At 38.9% G+C, this 17,688-nt stretch overlaps 1 protein-coding gene across 22 annotated transcripts in view; it reads right to left on the bottom strand.

The window, feature by feature from the left end:
* tspoap1 (TSPO associated protein 1) overlaps nt 1–17,688 on the bottom strand; it is a 77,867-nt gene that overhangs the window by 29,432 nt on the left and 30,747 nt on the right. For all 22 annotated transcript variants that reach the window (XM_080307457.1, XM_080307443.1, XM_080307446.1 and 19 more), the window contains 5 exons: nt 11,955–12,062; nt 11,580–11,708; nt 8,861–9,037; nt 7,926–8,108; nt 1,900–2,064 (listed from right to left, as the gene is read on the bottom strand). In XM_080307457.1, coding sequence (XP_080163583.1) covers nt 1,900–2,064; nt 7,926–8,108; nt 8,861–9,037; nt 11,580–11,708; nt 11,955–12,062 — 762 coding nt within the window. The remainder of the gene's footprint in view (nt 1–1,899; nt 2,065–7,925; nt 8,109–8,860; nt 9,038–11,579; nt 11,709–11,954; nt 12,063–17,688) is intronic.

Raw genomic sequence — 17,688 nt, 5'->3', positions numbered from 1 at the left:
ACCCACTTGTAACCCTGTCACTAAAACCACATTTTGAGTCTCAAAAATGCCTTCAGACTTGAGGGGACTGGAATTTTGGTCTCCATAAGGGCTGTTCGTCCCCACAAATATAACACACACACACACACACACACACACGGACACACACACACACACACACACACACACACACACACACACACACACTTGAATAGCAATACAATACATCACCACCAAAGTCAGTACAATAAAACCAATCATAAAAAAACAACATAAACCAGAGAGTAAAAGAGCTTACAGCCCAGGTATTTACCTTCTAAACAAATAAAGATATCTGCACCAGTAATTGACACAGAAGATGATGATGATGATAATGAAGGAAATTCAGCATTTAAGGAGGACCTACGGCCAATGTGTTATTAATTGTATGCAAATACTTCATAGTCAAACAGGATCTACAGGCCTGCAGGCTAAAGATTAAATTCTCTTTAAAACAAAATCTGCTACCATCCAAGCAGGCCTGTGTGTTCTTCTTAATGCACAGTAGTGCACTTATGACAGTGCTACATTAGCATGCCAACATGCACTCAATGACAGTGCTAGTGCTAGCATGCTAACATTTGCACTAAACACAAAGAACAGCTCAGCCTGAGAGTACTGCCATCTGTTTTGGCGATATTTGGTGACAAATCAAAGCATTAAGCAAATTAAGATTATGACTTAATGATGAAGCTAGATGAAAACAAACTAAGGAATTCATTCTCTGGACAAGATCAATATCAATGGAAAATTCCAAAGCACTCCTTTCCATATCTGTCGAGATATTTCAGTCTGGACTAAAGCAGTGATCTGACTGTTGTCACTAGTAAAGCTAAAAATATTACCTGCATGGTGATCACCTTCTGATCAATCTCAGTGTTTACTCTGCTGTTATGATATATTCCACTGCCAAGATACCACTTCCTCCTTGGACTAATAGTCACTTTATGAAGAAACTAGTTATGTATGGGGTAAGGCTTCACCAGCTATTTGTCAAACAAAACACTGTGGAGAAAACGAGTGAACTGAACTCAACTCAGCCAAGTTGCACTTTACTTACATATATGAATTTAAAAGAATTTAATCAATGGACAAAAAAGATTTGTGTCATCAATTCAGTTTCCATCCAAATGTGATTTGTTTTGTGAGGCAAATCTTGACCACTGACCAACAGAATATAATCAGTTTATTGTTGAATTAAAGTAAATGTTTGTGTCAAAGGTAATGAAATTGCCTTCAGCTGTTCCTGATATATCACATGTAACTTATCTGATGTTTTTTGTCCAATATATTGCATTTTTTATTCTGAGAAAAAATGCAGAGCTGAAGGAAATAAGGTCTATTTATGCTTTGTATCCTACTTGAAGCATCAGAAAGGGTGATGTGCTACTTTTCCAAAGGACAAGATCAAAATAATCCCAGCATTACATAACAAATCTGACTGTAAATTTTCCTTCAGTGGAAGTCAGCTCAGTCACAGCACTGATATCCTTGCTTCAGTTTCAAATAAAAATACAAACATAGAACCCTCCCTATAATTACACTCAATATGTAGATTTAGCCAAAGGGAGGTGTGTAAGAATGACTTTGGAGACAGGGAATGACTTGAAAGCCATTCAGGTGACATCTAATAACAGTCTGTATTACTAACTCTTAAATATCAGCAAGCAGCTCTATTATGCACATAGCATTTGAACATGATGAATATTTAGCAGGTTATTAAATACAAACTGCTTTGTTAAGATTTCCCATCTTCATTAAGACAGTAAACTGACATTTGCAACAGAAAAGGCTTGCTGGTGGAGTAAAGTGTCCCTTAATTTACAGTGTAATGATTGGTCTGAGAAAAGGGAAATGAAAACTACAGTCCTCTTCACTTACCAGAAACTGTAGATGCTGCTTCTCTGTGTTTTCCTCCTTATGGGAGGGGGGCGGGCTAAGGCCCAGTATGGGCGTCACTCGCAGCCCCGACTCCTCTTCTCCGGGAGCTCTCTCAGACCTGGATGGAGCTTCATCTAATACCACACACGGGGTCTCTCCTACAACCTGAGAGACAGGAGGAATCATTCACTTTACATGTAAAAGTAAAAAAATAGAAAAAGAAGAAGAAAAAATACAGTTCTGACACAGCTACAGAATGGGGAGCAAATGTATAACTGTCAACTGTTAAGTAACCTTTACACTCGCATCCCCCACTGTGAAACAGGGATTATTAACAAGCCTCCTTCCCAGTGTTCCATCTACAATCAATGAGTAATCCAGGGGGATTCCCTCTGGCTTCCAACAAGACTAGCGGGAAGGCTGTCCTATCTAATTAGGCTGCGTGCAATGACTGGACTGTTTCACAGCAGGTTACACTTCTGAAACAGTCACATATTTATCCTCATACACTGTATGATCCTTCTAATGAATATCCAGGTGGGGGGGACAGGCTAACACTGGTTAAAGGTTAAGAGTTGGGAATCAGTATCTAATTTTAGAGCAAACCTACTTATGCCTAGAGAACTGTGCTAGTGTAGCCAAGGCCAGGACCCAATAACAGGATCAAAGGCGCTCTGCCACGTGCAGCAAAAGGGATCTCTCCTTTACAATCTCTTTGCTTTTACACTGGAAGACTATTACTATAGACATTAGACGTACCAGTTTAAGATAGGATTCACCTGGGGATCAGCAGACTACTTCAGGAATTCATATGCTGTATGAAAAACATTTACAGCCACAAAAAACAGTAAGATCTATACCATATATCTCTCTCTCTCTCTTATATATATATATATATATATATGTGTGTGTGTGTGTGTGTGTGTGTGTGTGTGTAAGATTCTGTTTGAAAAAAAGTGTTTTTGCTTTTGATTTGTGCAAAGTTTGCATCAGCTGTCTCTAGAGAAGAATGATGTGGTAGTATATTCACAAGATGAAGATGCTCTTGGACCTTATTATGTTAAGAAACTATTCAAATGAGATAAGGGTGACTTACCCACAACCGCTGCATACGATAACAAAGAAAGTGAGCTAAAACTGAAACCAAATGATCTCCAGACTCGTCCATCATGAACAGAAGCGTTCCTGTTGTAGTTTCACTAAGAACTATGACAAGATTATGATAGGACCTTCGCCTTGAATGACTAGAAGTATTGTCTTCTGGCAGCTGTATGCAGTCAACATTATTTTTAGAAAACACAAGCTGTCACTAAAAACAACATGCCAGTAACGGAATAAGTCTTCTAAACTGGAGACAGCTCTTTTTTGTATAAAGCAGCTGATTCTCTCTACTGGATACTAGACATCAAGATACTCATTTCATAGCATCAACACCATCATCTGCAGCATGAAAATAGCATTCTGACACCACACTATTAGTTTCCCCCACCTTTTATTTTTTTTTAAAGAAGCCGTTCAGGCTGCACGGTGGATACAGACTATGGGGTTCAAAAGTCATTGTGACAGAATCTAATCAGTGGCATGCCTGTGAAGTTAAGCAAAGCCACCCCTGGTTTATCTGTTGGATACAAGGCCAGATGGTGTTAGTAGTGGTGACGAAAGGCCAGCAGGAGGCACTAAATCCATTGGCCCCCGGTCAAAAAAAGTGCCCAGGAAAGAGGGCTTTAAATAGGCTCGCTGCTGTTTTTTGTTCGCCTTGTTCCTTTTGGTGGTCATTTAACATCCCATCATGACCCTCTCAAGTGAGGACAGGCTAGATGATCCCATCATCCTGGCAAAATTCCCATCTTTGTAACTGGTCTGACATAATTAAACTAGTCAGTCTTCTTGTCATTTGTAATTAGCTTGCAGGAGTACACGCCCATTCAGTGGGTTGGCTTAATAAGTGTGTGGAGTTTCTGCTACAACCTGGCAGCCATACAGCATGGTGGGTGAGGTACACTCTAACTCTTCTATCAACTTTTTTTTAACATAATAGTCCACTTGTGCTTGCATGCTACATACCTGAACTCTACTCTTTCATTATTAAACAACACACTTTATCAAAAGTAGTGACTGTGTTTGCGGTGTTTTCATGAAAAAAATGTTGTTTACAGTGATAAATCAGGAGGTTTACATTATTTTTAAAATACAGGTCAAGCTCCCTAAAAGAGCAAGCCTTTATCTAAAGAGATGATGGTTCAAAGCAAATATAATAAGAGTTCATGCGATGTGTGATATAATTCTGACATGGTTTTGGCGAATGAGCACAGAGAGGCGAATATTACATAATGCCACATTTATGCACTGTTGTGGGGAATAAAGCGGCTGTCAGACTGACAGAGAGCATTAGAGCACAGCTTAGGCTATTATGAATCATTTCAAAGGTTTATATGCCAACACACTAACCTAACAAAACTTACTATGACCTAACAGGCTGTTCTTGTTTTAGAGATTTTGCTTAGATATGGTGTTGAGTTTCGGTCTCTATTATACAGACAATTAAGAGGATAGGTCAACTCAGCCCAGGGAGTCTTTGCATCTTGGCCTATATACAGCAGCAAAACTATAACTTAATTAGAGACAAACCCTAGACATTAATGCTCTCTTTACTGTGTTATTGTGGGGTTTTTCCCATATGATGATGATGATTATGAAATGCTTTGTCAGAGGCAGGCGGTACCCACGCAACAGTATTAATTATACCTGGTAAGTATTACATAACAGGTGTTCTAGCCCTTTATTCCAATTAAATACATGAGAATTCTCACTTGTTTAACTGAGAAACACTGAATTTAGTTTGAAAAAATATCAAAAGTAAATCCTGCAACAAAAAACAAAAATAAAAAACCCCTCTGAGCATCGTATTTACTTAAACAAGTGAAGGAAAGAATCGTCAGTTTTTTCAATCCAACCACCTAAGCGAAGAAATGCTACTTATCTTAAGCCACTTTTATTTATTTAAATTTATGGCTGGATATTTCGTTGAGAGACAGAGTAAATCAAATCAGAGCATGATGTGAGTGAGGAAATTTCTCTCTAGAGGGTTTTTTAACACATCTGCAAGAAATTATATCAAATACATGGCTTGGAGTTTCTGGGTGACAAACTAGTCCAATTTTAAGATGCAGTGGTTTGCATCTGCCCAATTTAAATTTGAAAAGTAAAAACTTTGGGTAGTTATGTCCCACATTTAGTGAGCACACATTATCTCTGCTGCAAGTAGTCATATCAGCTATCCGCAATAAAACGCTGATGTTACACATTCTCTGTTTTTATCTGAGCCAGTTGGGAAAACAAACTCAATATAACACAGACTAGCAGATCATAAATGGTCATATGCTCTAGTAAAATCATCCTTTGATAATGTCTACAATTTCAGGGGTCCGACTCTCTGTGAAAAGTCTAATTAAATATGAGATCAATAATCCAAGCGGACTGAACTTCAGTTTAGAATAAGGAGCTTCCATATTTGTAGAAAGAAGATATTAGAAAATATCCAGATCCAAGTCAGGAGTTTTTTGTTACTTCAAGACAGTGGTTAAATTACTTCTCTTTAACAGCCACAGGCTGTGAACATCAGTTAGACTAATACTCCAACCTCTGTCATCTACAGATTTCAACTGGATGCTTGATAATTTAGTTATTTAGAAACTTTTAAGTTGAATCCTTCTGGATAACACATGGAAATAGCTATGCAGTGAGCCTGAGAGGTTGAATGTATCATTAATCAAGCACAATGCAACCTTATCCTTTCTCTTTTCATCAGTAATGTCAAAAAAAGATTTTGAATTCCATCTACCATTTTTAATACATTCAAGGCCAAGCTTACATGCAACATAGATGTATAACTGATCAAGCGCTTGTCAAGTGGTAGTGTTTGTCTGACCCTGCAGAAATCAGAAACACTGTCTTATCCAACTGCACATTCAAACTGAGGTGAATCAAGTAATGACTGTTTAAATAAAAAAAGAGTCCCTAAATAAAGTCAAGAACGAAAATTAAATTAGTTAAGTAAATACTCAAATCCTACAGGATGTGTAAACACAGTCATGTAAGTCATTTACCAATAAATGACCTGATGAAGGAAGCAGGCGCACCTAGCGTCTGTTTTATGCTGAGACTACAGCATGTTTGCCTCTTGTGTTTGTATCAGACCAGGCCCTAGCTCAGACAGCCCACCTCTCCTCACACCCTGCCTCACATGATGAGGTATGGACACTTCACACTGATGTGGTCCATGTATATTAAAGTACACCCTGGGGCCATGCGTACTAAAGCAGGGTCAGATCACATTCAGCAGGCCCTGAATGCCATAAGCACATTGGTGTAATCCCTGCCGACTACTGAAACGGGTAACTGGATCACTTCTTTTAAAAGCACCTTAATGGATTGGCCTGGCCGTTGATTTTCTTTTTTAATACGGAACATATCGATGTCCACCAATCAAACGCTGCAGCACCATGTCACTAAGTCTGTCTGTCTAAATTCTACATCTGGAAGCTGTGAATATGACTGTTACAAAACTGGGTTGACAGGCTGCCCTTGACTAGGCCTCACGCTTGCTCCGTCTTTCTGCACTGTAAGAAAGTGGCAGTCCATCATAGACAAGGGTGGGATTTAGGACAGGATTTACTGAAATTAATATTTAAAAAAAAAAAGCAAAAAATAAAAGCTATAAGTCCTTAAAGACAAATCCCTTTAGATACAACTCAAGTCGGAATAGTAAGATGGGGCATGTAACAGCATAAGCAGCTGATTTTAATATCTAACGCAAATGAAACACCAGCTGCCTCGAGCCAGTTCTCTCACCCTCCCAATATGTCATGACACTGACTCATTTTCAGTGTCAAGTCTCAACTTTGAGTCCTGCACGGCTTCAAGCACACACACATACATATGAAGTTAGCCCAGAAGCACTACAAGAGACAGACCTTACTAAGTCCCAGAGACAGCAAAACTCACAAGATGACCTACCCCTTTCGTGTGATCTGTGGCAACGTCAAGGGTTCCTTTGGCCTGCTAGTTATCCAGAGCAGGGCGAGATAGAAAAGTCTTTACTGCGGCTGGAGTCTTACCTACCACCCAAAACCCTCTCACCGCTGCCACAGCAACAGCGAGCGGATTACTGGACTGTACCATTCTGTTGTTAGAGGGGATTAGAGTTCACACAACATGGCCCCTTTCTGGGTGTGCGTGTGCCACTGGCAGTGCGTGTTTGCGTCCCACAAATGAGAGATTACCACAATCGGCATTCTCATTTGAGCTCCACAGGCAGAGAATTTACTTCACTCCACAGGCAGTGAAAAATTTTACAAAAAATAAAGAAACATTATTAGATGTATGCATTTAAATGACATGGATAGGATGCAACTGTACCTCTAAAATTGACCAGAGCAATGACATTTTTCTCTGTTACAGATGTTAAGCGATAAAGAATGAATTTTACCATTACAATAATCCACATGCTGCATTAAGAAACCTTTTCCTATATTTAGGTGATATGTGTATTTTTATACTTTCCAGCCAGTGACTAATATCCAGAGCATCCCTCCTCTGGAGTAGAGCTGTTTCTAAGAACTGAAAACAGCATTAAATGCACAGAAGATCAGAGTGTAGGACTTTTGTGTCTTTGATCAGGCCCAAGTTCAAGAGAGGGAATCATCTCATTATGGCCTGTGACAGATTAGTATAGAGTCCAACAACAAGCCATTATATAACACTGGAAAACATCCATGACAACATAAACAAACCCTGAGTTTCGGGACTCACAGCGTTATGTTTTACATTCCTATAATTCCAACTACACTCTGAGACCATAAATGTTTCTAGATTTAACTACATGATGGGGCCTGTTTGTAATAGCTAATTTTATCTCACTTTTAATGTGCATAAACAGAGTTCACTTGCCTTTTTAAAGCTGATTAAGACCAACAGGGGTCAGTGCAGAGTCTGAATGGTTTCTGGTGTGATGAAAATGACTTTACCTTCTTTCGCCCTTCCTCCTTCACATTTTCCCCACTCTTCTCTGCAGCATCGTGGTCAGGAATATGGTCATGCTGCTTTCTGGATGATGTGACCGACACTTGCCTTTGCAGCCGCAGCACCTCCTTCTGAGACTCCCTAAAAAGCTTCTCAAATTCCCCTCTACCAGATGGAATAGGGGAGCCCTGCATACACACACACACACACACACACACACATATATATATATATATACACACACACACACACATATACATATATATATATATATATATATATATATATATATATATATGTATATGTATATGTATATATATATATATATATATATATATATATATATATATATATATATATATATATATATATATATATATATATATATATATATATGTGTGTGTGTGTGTACATCCATTAAACACAGCCACAAGACAACAGTTTCAGTTTAGCACATTATTGTTTGTGTTGTTTTCAAACTGCATCCTGCAGGTACTAAATATTAAATTAAAGAATAAAAGAATATGGATGTTCCACTACAGTTTCCGATAAACACAAGAGTCAGCACATTTTTATTATGTCAATGTACAGCTAACCCTGCAACATCCAGTATTATGAAACCCAACAGATGTTCACACTCAAGAGAATAAGCTTTTAAGTCACTGGTAATTAAGAACAGCCTATTCCTGCAATGTCATCTATCTAGACATCAGCAGTGACGCAGCCTTTGCAACAGGGGCTTAAGAGGAGGTTAGGATGAGCAGTACCCATGCTGTCCAGCAGAGAGCAGGCTTGTGGCAGTGGTGACAATGAGGTTGGTAGATGGAATACTGCTTAAAACTTTAAATTAGCTTTCAGCTGAGAAATTGAGGCCAAATTAGTGCCCACATTTCAATCTAGGCTGGATGAATTTACTCAGCAGGAGATGAGTTATAAATACCTTAGTGATACCCAGCCGAGCCTCCAGCTCTCTGCATTCCTGCTGCAGGGCAGCAATTTCCTTGTCTTTAGAGAGCAGTACATCGGCATGCTGGGCCAGGTCCCGAGCTCGCTGACGGGCAAATGCCCTCTTGTACTGTTCAACTGACCCAGGTCTCATCAAAGATGGGGAATTGACCTGCAAAGAAAATACATATTCATCAGCAGAAACATTGGAATACAGTCCTGAAGACACATGAGATATGAGTGGAAACTAAGGGGATCAACAGTTGTAAAAAGAACTGAATTCAGCAGAATACTTTTAAACTTTCCAAGTCTCATTCTGGTCTGCAGGAATGCTCTTGTGGAATATTAGTACTGGCACTGGTAGCTCACTGATTAATCAATAGGCAAAGACCAGCAAAGGACAGCACCAAGCCAATCAGTTCCAGTGCAGTCTTTGTTGGTGTAGTTTTACCACAACTGATTTATATCTTTCGGCATGGCTCTGCTCTGGAACTCTCCCACCCTTTGATGCACACACATAGAAAGTCAGGGAGCATGTCCTATATGTGATCTGCCATGTGGATGCATAAGAGAGTATCAGCTGACTTATCCAGTGATTTGAACTGGCACTGAGATGAGCTGATCTATCATGATTATGTCTGGCGTTGATGTCATGGGCTGTCTGACTATTCTAACTCTAACTCTGGATAATGGTGTGGTATGTAATTTAATAGATTCATCAACTAGAATGGCAGCTTCACTGATAATCTGTAATTCATACCAAGATCCTTGATTGTATTGTATTGTATCTTTAGTTTGAACATGTTAAAAAAGATTTTTTTAATAATCCCAGTAACACATCAAAGATATACAAATTTACAGATATATATACTTAAATAAACATACTTGTGCACCCACACACACACTTATATATACATCCCTATTGTGAAAGTAGTGGGTGAGAGCACCCAATCAAAGCCCGACCTCCTCCCTGTACTTTGCAAAAACCATATTTTTGAACCGTTTTTTAAACTGAGTCATGCTGGGACTTTGCTTCAGTTCTTTACTTAGTCTATTCCACAGCTTCACTCCACACACAGAGATGCAAAAACTTGCTAGTGTTGTACGGATGCAGGGATGTTTTAAATTTAATTCCCCCCCTCAAATTGTATCCCCCGTTCCCTTTTAGAAAACAATTTTAGAATATTGTCAGGAAGTAGGTTGTTTATAGCGTTATATATAATTTGCGCAGTGAGAAAATGAACCAGATCTGTGAATTTTAGTATTTTTAATTGTAAAAATAGTGGATTTGTATAATCTCTGTAACCAGTTTTATGGATTATCCATATGTTGCTTATCAAACATAGTGCTTTTTAATCATAAGTGAAATTTTCTAACTATAAAACAGTACTGAATAAACAGTGTAGGTGCCAATGATGACTATGTATAAGATGGTTTCAGTGTCTAATGTCTGTTATGTTAAAAAATCACTAAACAGAGAACAGGCATCTAAAGCTACTGCTGTATATCATAAGGAAGCAAAGGGCATACAGATATACATTTTTCTGATGCTGTATATTTCCCCTATTTCCTACCTGTGGGACTATTAAAGGTTTTCTTTTCTTATCTTATCTTATCTTATCTTATCTTAAAGGCCGGTCCATGAAAATATTGTCGGACATAAACCAGTCCATGGTGCAAAAAAGGTTGGGGACCACTGGTATAGATGATATCTAACTAACAACCAGTACTTGTCCATCTGACAGTGCAGCTACTATCTGATGACAGCTCACTAAAAAGGCTTTTCATTAGACCAACTCATACAGTCCACAACAGGCACTGATCACCTATTACAATAGGAATATAATATAATATAATAGGATTACTTAGCAGAAGAAGTGCTGTCTCTTATCCTGCAAACACTGCATCGTGAAGAAAAAGAGGAAGTCCATTGGACAGTGCAGTTCTCAGATTTACAGTATTCATGAGCTGTCTCATTAGCAATAACAATGCATGGCCAGAAGGATTTAGTATTTGACAACTGTGTTTAGTTTCTGCAGTCTTTTGCTAGATCTCTTTAATAAAAGTGTATATTACATCTTATGGAACTTCTTTGTTTGAAAACGTTTTCTTTTGTATCTCATTTCTATGCATTACAATATTTGGTGTACAAGGCTGCTTTTATTCATGTAAGAAAAGAAGATCACACACTGCACAACTCAAATTTTTACATATTTAATAAATAGTGTGTGAGGTGTTAATTCATTTTGTCATGTTTTCTTGTGTTGAGAATTTTTTTTTTGTACCCTTTTATTCACATGCTCTGTGACTCTGTTTCTATCTTGTTATCAGGCATTATGACAATGTGATTTGGACTGATAAGGAGTCACTTGCTGCATGTGTGTGGTAGTACAGCAGGTACAGCAGGTCTACTAATCAGAAGTATGGTGGTTTGATCTCTGGCTGCTCCAATCTGCATGCCTTGGGCAAAATACTAAATCTCAATTTACTCGTGTGAGTGTGTGAATGTTAGATAGAAAACACTTAAGCACTTAAGAAAAAGTGCTTGTATGAATTGGTGAATGAGGCATGTCGTATGTGTTCTCAGGTAGAGTAGAAATGCACTATATAAAAACCGTGTACATGTACCATTGGTTCAGAGTCACTGCAGCCACACTGTTGGGCGACTCAGTTCGCTGTGGGAATGTTTGAGCTATTTTATATGTGCTGCATACCACTTTGAGGTTGGCCTCCTGCAGTTTCCGAGCCCTCTCTTCCAACCTCTTTGCAAGAACAGCCAGCTCTGTGTTCTTTCTCCTCAGCCGCCTGACCTTCTCCTCAGTCTCTGGGGCACTGCTCTTCCGCTAAACAAAAAAGGGATGCAGCAAATGCTAACACAGCAGCGGCAAAAAAATAAATCACGCAGTTATTCAGAAAGGCTTAATAATGATTCAAATCTGCAAGTTGGAACTCAAACACCTGCATAAAATGACTGAAGAAAAGAAGCAAAGGGAGTTAGATCTTTTTGTTCACCGTCTGTGCACCTGGCCTACTTTCTTACAAAACCTTCACTCAAGTCTACACGCCCTCTGTTATATTTTTAGTCTTACCAGCAGACCATTCTCCTCCCTTAGTGTGGCACAAGTCTTCTCCAGCTCATCCAGGGCTCGCAGAAGTTCAGAATTCTGACGCACCAGGAACCCATAGTCAGTACCATTCTGGAAAAAACAAAATGACACCAAAAACAGATGCAGAGTTTACCATCTACTGCACAGCTGTTTGTTTTGTCTCCTTCAGTTAAAATGTGAAAATAAGGGATTGGTTTTCATTCTGGCTTAATCCATGTTTTATATCTAACATGCAGAAAACCTCCTCTGCTGTCAGCCACTGTTTACACAGCACTGTCTAATGGTGACTGACAGATGACATCTCACTGAAAAGGCTTTTCATTAGACCAACTCATTCAGTCCAGAACAGGCACTGATCACCTATTATAATAGACCAACTCAGCAGAAGAAGTGCTGTCTCCTATTCTGCAACACTGCATCATGAAGAAGAAGACAAAAATCTTGAGATAGCCTACAACCTTTTCCACCCGTCACATTCTCATATAACAACTTAGCTTCTTCCTTGAAATGCCCATTAAAAAAAACAAATACACAAATTAACTGATACTTTAACTCTCTTAAGCAATTTTTGATTTTAGCTGTCCCTCCTAATGACCCAAAGCCACTTTAGTGCTAAGCTCATCTTTGTTACAGAGATTTTTGCTAACTCTGAATTTTTATGTTTTGGGCTATAAGCCGCTACTTTTTGCACAAGCTTTGAACCCTGCGGCTTTTAGTCAGGTGCGTCTTTTCTATGGATCGTCCATGATTTTTGTGATATCGTAAGAGGATTTGTTTTGGTTGTTCCGCTGTTGTACGGCACTACGTTGCCTGGCGGAAGGGCATGTGATCAGACACACAAGAGTACAAGAGTGGTATGCTGGTCACATGTCCGTCCGTAGCGCGAAAGATAAACTTGATTAGCAAGAGCAAGAGGGGTATTACAGGAGCAAAGGAAGCTTTCATTCACAAACCCTCAGTATGGCAAACAAAAGAAATGCATATGATGCAGCTTTCAAATTAAAGGCAGTCGATTTGGCACTCAGCAAGGGAAATAGAGCTGCTGCACGTACCCTTGGTATAAACGAATCAATGGTGAGACGTTGGAGACGCCAGCGTGATGAACTGGCTCTGTGCAAAAAGACGAAAAAAGCTTTCACAGGAAATAAGAGCAGATGGCCCAAACTTGAAGACTGTATTGAAGACTGGGTGAACACACAGAGAGCAAACGGGCGAGGTGTTTCAACAGTGCAGATCCAACTAAAAGCCAAAACAGTCGCCAACAGTCGAAGATAGAAAATTTCAGAGGTAGTGCCGTTGACATTTGACCTGCCCCTCACTAGGACTGTTAACAAGCAAGGCGAATCAACCATCACGGTGAGAACCACTGGCCATGAGAGAATGAATTTCACTTGTGTGCTGGGCTGCACAGCATCAGGGTTTAAACTTCTGCCAATGGTGATCTTTAAGCGGATGACTATGCCAAGAGAAGAGATCCCAAGCGGCATCTCTGTTAAGGTCAACAAGAATGGGTGGATGGTGGAAAGCGTAATGAAGGAATGGCTGCAAGAGTGCTATGGAGAAGTGTGAAAACATCCACGATCACCAAAGGATTTCGAAGGGCTGGACTGCTGCGTGATGGGGAGGAGGACACTGCCACGGCCCTTCAGAGGGTGTTCGACTCTGACACTGACAACGAGGATTTCTTTGGTTTTGAAAGTGACAACGAAGGAGAGAAGCGGAGAGTGGATGATGAAGCCATCCTGAGCCTGTTCGTTTCCGACACTGGAGAAGAGGACTTTATGGATTTTAGTGCGCAGGAAGAAGAGAAAGATGGTGGTGAATGACTGACTTTTCTTCTTGTTAAAGCCGTGTTACTGCACCTGAGCCTAAAAGGTAGGCCAAATCTCTTTTTCTGGTGTGCTGTAGGTTATTGTTATACACTACATTTGTTCCTCGTTTATAAAGCCCAGTACATGTTTCATACTTGTAATTACCGTTACTTGTGCATATACGTAAAAAGTTATGCAAATATGTACCGGTAACTTGTTTTTCAAAATATTAATACAAGGGATGTGGTCCCAAACAGCCATCTCTTTCCTGACAATTCCCTTTGTGCATATTCTCTTACATATGGTAAGTAAACATTAAAACACCTGCGGCTTTTAGTCAGGTGCGGCTAATGTATGTACAAAACAGGAGTTTCCCCTGATTTTAGCTTGTGCGGCTAATATTCAGGTGCGCTTTGTAGTCCAGGAAATACGGTACTAATTCTGCCACAACTTTTTATTTATTTGGTTATATTTTAACACAATTTATGCTGAGAAATTGTATTCTACAATCTGTCTATTTCCATAGTGTTTTCCCCCATTTTTTCTTTCTTTCTATAGAAGATGTTGGTTTCAAAATTACTTTAACAATAAATAAACCAAGTAAATGGGGTTCAGTTTTGTTTTTATTTCACAGTGTCTCAATTTTCTGAAATCAGGATGGCATGTCCCAGTCCTAATGTATATTTAATTGTTGTATTCAGGTGTTATATTTTAAGTTACCATGAGGTTTATAAAGTGTAATTAGGTGCTGCAGTAATATTGCTGTGAGCTTGTGAGGGGCAGCTGAACAAATCAGCAGTCAATGTGGCAGAAAGTCAATGTGGTGATCAAGTCTGTCATGGGTGTTTAGCAGCCACATGGTTGAAGCCTGGAAGAGAGGAAAACCTCAGATTGGTTGTTCATCTAAATGGAAGTGATACCACCCTGCCTCTGTGCCAGAGATGCTCTAAATGAGCCCTGAGGCTCAGACGTAAAGGTTGAGATTAGAGCTGCTGCCCACAAATGCAATGATTGCATCTAGAGCAGATGAACAGATAGCTATAAACCCAACAAAAGCTCCATCCTTACTGTAATGCAGCACATTTACATAATCTGAGTTTGGCTGCTCACATATAAGGAAAAAGCAGTTATAACTGAGACAGATATTAGCCATGGAAGATCCCAAGCATATGCTAAACTAGTATGAAATAGTCTGCCCACGGTTACCCAATGACAGCAGCAAAAAAAGACTGTGACATATTTCAGGTACTGTAAGAAGCATGCAGAAGTCTCCATGTGTGGAACACCTGCTTACCAATATGTCTACGTAAAACTCCTTATTATTAACCTAAAACCACCCTCTTTTGTATCACCACAGACAATAGGAAAACATCCTCATGACACAGTTCAGATTAAAAAAGTGAAACAAACACTAAACAATCATGCAGCCATCATCTCATTTATGTTGTCTTGGTAACTGCAGCAGACAGGTGATCAAATGGCTCCCTGGTGGGATTTTAATGCTACTGTACCTATTACTGAAGTCAACACTAATGGCCAGCTGTTTACTAAGACAGCAGCTGAGGCTCCTGTGCTCATAAAACAATGGAGATGCTGTCTACCTGGTTAGCGGGTTACTAACTACTATTTATTTTCAGAATCTGGTTGAAAAAAACCCCCACAAAACCAAAAAGGAATGTGTGGCATTGGGTTACTAGATAAGGCATGATTTAGCTATAAATACAAATGTGCTTCTAAATTAGTTGTGAAAAGCTTGCAGTCAAAGCACGATCTGATCAGTGCAGGGGAAAAAAGATGCATCACGGACGGTTCTTATAATCAATACAGGCATAGAGTCAGCAAGTACATTCCCCTTAAACCTGAATGTCCTCTTTGAACTAAGCTGGCATGATCCAAGACAAAATGAATTTTATTATTCACAAGTCTGACTTAAATATTTGAGACGTGAACTGCTTAAGCTGTTTCAAAACTTCACATTTAAGAGGATAACATCAAGATTTTCCAAAGCAAACTGTGGTTTTGAGAAAACAATGCATTTTTCTGCAATAACCATTCAGGGTAGTTAAATTTAGTGACTCTCTCCTTCTGACATCTGCTGCTTTTACATATAAAACAAAAAAACTCTTGCAGTATAGTCATTCATGTTTTCCCACATGTTTCTTTCTTTCAGATCAAGTTCACAGTTCATAAATAAATGCAGAAAATCCCTGCAATCCTTCATCAGAGTGTTTCCACCCAGAGGAAAATATGCTATAACCCTATAATACTCTTTAGTAAAGGTAGCACAATAGCTAACCAAAGTTTAAAGAACAGATAAAAAAAAAATTGTGAGCAACACTTCATTCTCAGACTCTGTGCTTGCTGATGACACATGAATTTTTCAGGGACACACGGACAATGCCTATTATTATATAACTGTCTCAGGCTGACTTATCTATTGAGCCATACAGTTAGACATAAAAAAGTACTCTTATGGAAAAAAAAATCCATCAATCCATCGTCAAATCTGTCTTAGAATCCAAAATATATTAATTATTTTCAAGGTATAAACTTACATATGAAAAAAACCTATGATATTTAGCAAAATTTGATAATACTTCAGCATTGCACTAACATAAAACGATGGAACACATCTTTATTAGAGCTCTGGTAGTCTAGAAAGGAGTGAGGTTAATATAGCTTTGGGAAAAGTGAAAAATAGGAATGAAGGTCCAATCTACAAACTACAGTAACTCCTTGGTTATGCAGGAAGTAGTAAACTACTACAGTCATGTGAAAAAGAGATTAAGCACACCCCACGATCCAGTAGCTTATAGAACCAACTTACACAGCAGTAAATCAAAGTATTGATTTTCAGTTTGACTTGATCAGTCTTACACATTGTTGTGGAGAAAATTTTAACCACTCTTCTTTTTACAGCATTGTTTCAGTTTATTGAGGCTTGGGGGCAACTCATTTAAGGTTTCACTAGAGCATTTCACTGTGTTTGACAGTTGGTTTGGGCTCCTATTGTTGTGCATCTCCGCTTTGGTCACACTGATAATTAATGTGTGTATTTGATTAAAAGTACGCTAAAGAAGTGTACTTACTGCTTCAAGTGTACTTAGTTTTCCACAGCATTGCACAGTCCTATGAAAATCTATGTGCACATGATAAAAATTGAGGCATTAAAATGCCTTTTCTTTGCCTGTAAAATAATAAATATATCTGTACAATCTGCTTTATAAAAATAAAAGCTGCTCATTCTTGCCTATGATGACATTGTTCAGTTTTTATTTGTCATATGCAAGTTAGCACAGGGTCAACATTGCAATGAAATGTATTTGACGAGCAAAAGTCACTCAGCAGAATGGTACAGTAGAAGAAAAATAAATAGAAAAATAGTAAAGAGTAAAATATTAATGAGACGCAGTAAAGAGAAAAGAGATTTTTCAGTTAAGTGACTAAATATATATGTATATATAAATATATGTACATACTAGTGATTAAATAAAGAAAATCTTGAATAGGAATGTGATGGGGGGGGGGAGCAGATGGGATATTGCACAGGAATGAGCAGCAGTACTGAACAGTACAAAAGTTTTTTAGTGGTACTTATTACAGTATTGCACTTTTTTTAAAATATAAATATCAATATAAATATCAGTAAAGTGGAGTGACCAGTGCAGATTAAACAGAGTACTTGTGAAACTGCAGGGTAGCTTCTGAGTGCGTCCTGTGGACTGTGTTGTGTGTGTTTAAGTGTTGTGGTTGAGGTGTCGTATGGCTTGATGGTTAAGTCTTGTAGTCCGAGCAGACAGACTCCTGTAACGTCTGCCAGATGGTAACAAGGAGAACAGCTGATGTGCTGGGTGGCTGTGGTCCTTGATGATGCTGTGTGCTTTACGGAGGCATCGCTGAAGATA

This window comes from Astatotilapia calliptera, chromosome 10 (genome assembly GCF_964374335.1).
Source record: "Astatotilapia calliptera chromosome 10, fAstCal68.1, whole genome shotgun sequence".
NCBI lineage: Eukaryota > Metazoa > Chordata > Actinopteri > Cichliformes > Cichlidae > Astatotilapia > Astatotilapia calliptera.
The sequence above is the reverse complement of the archived record's forward strand: the minus strand, read 5'-3'. Positions and strand labels throughout refer to the sequence as shown.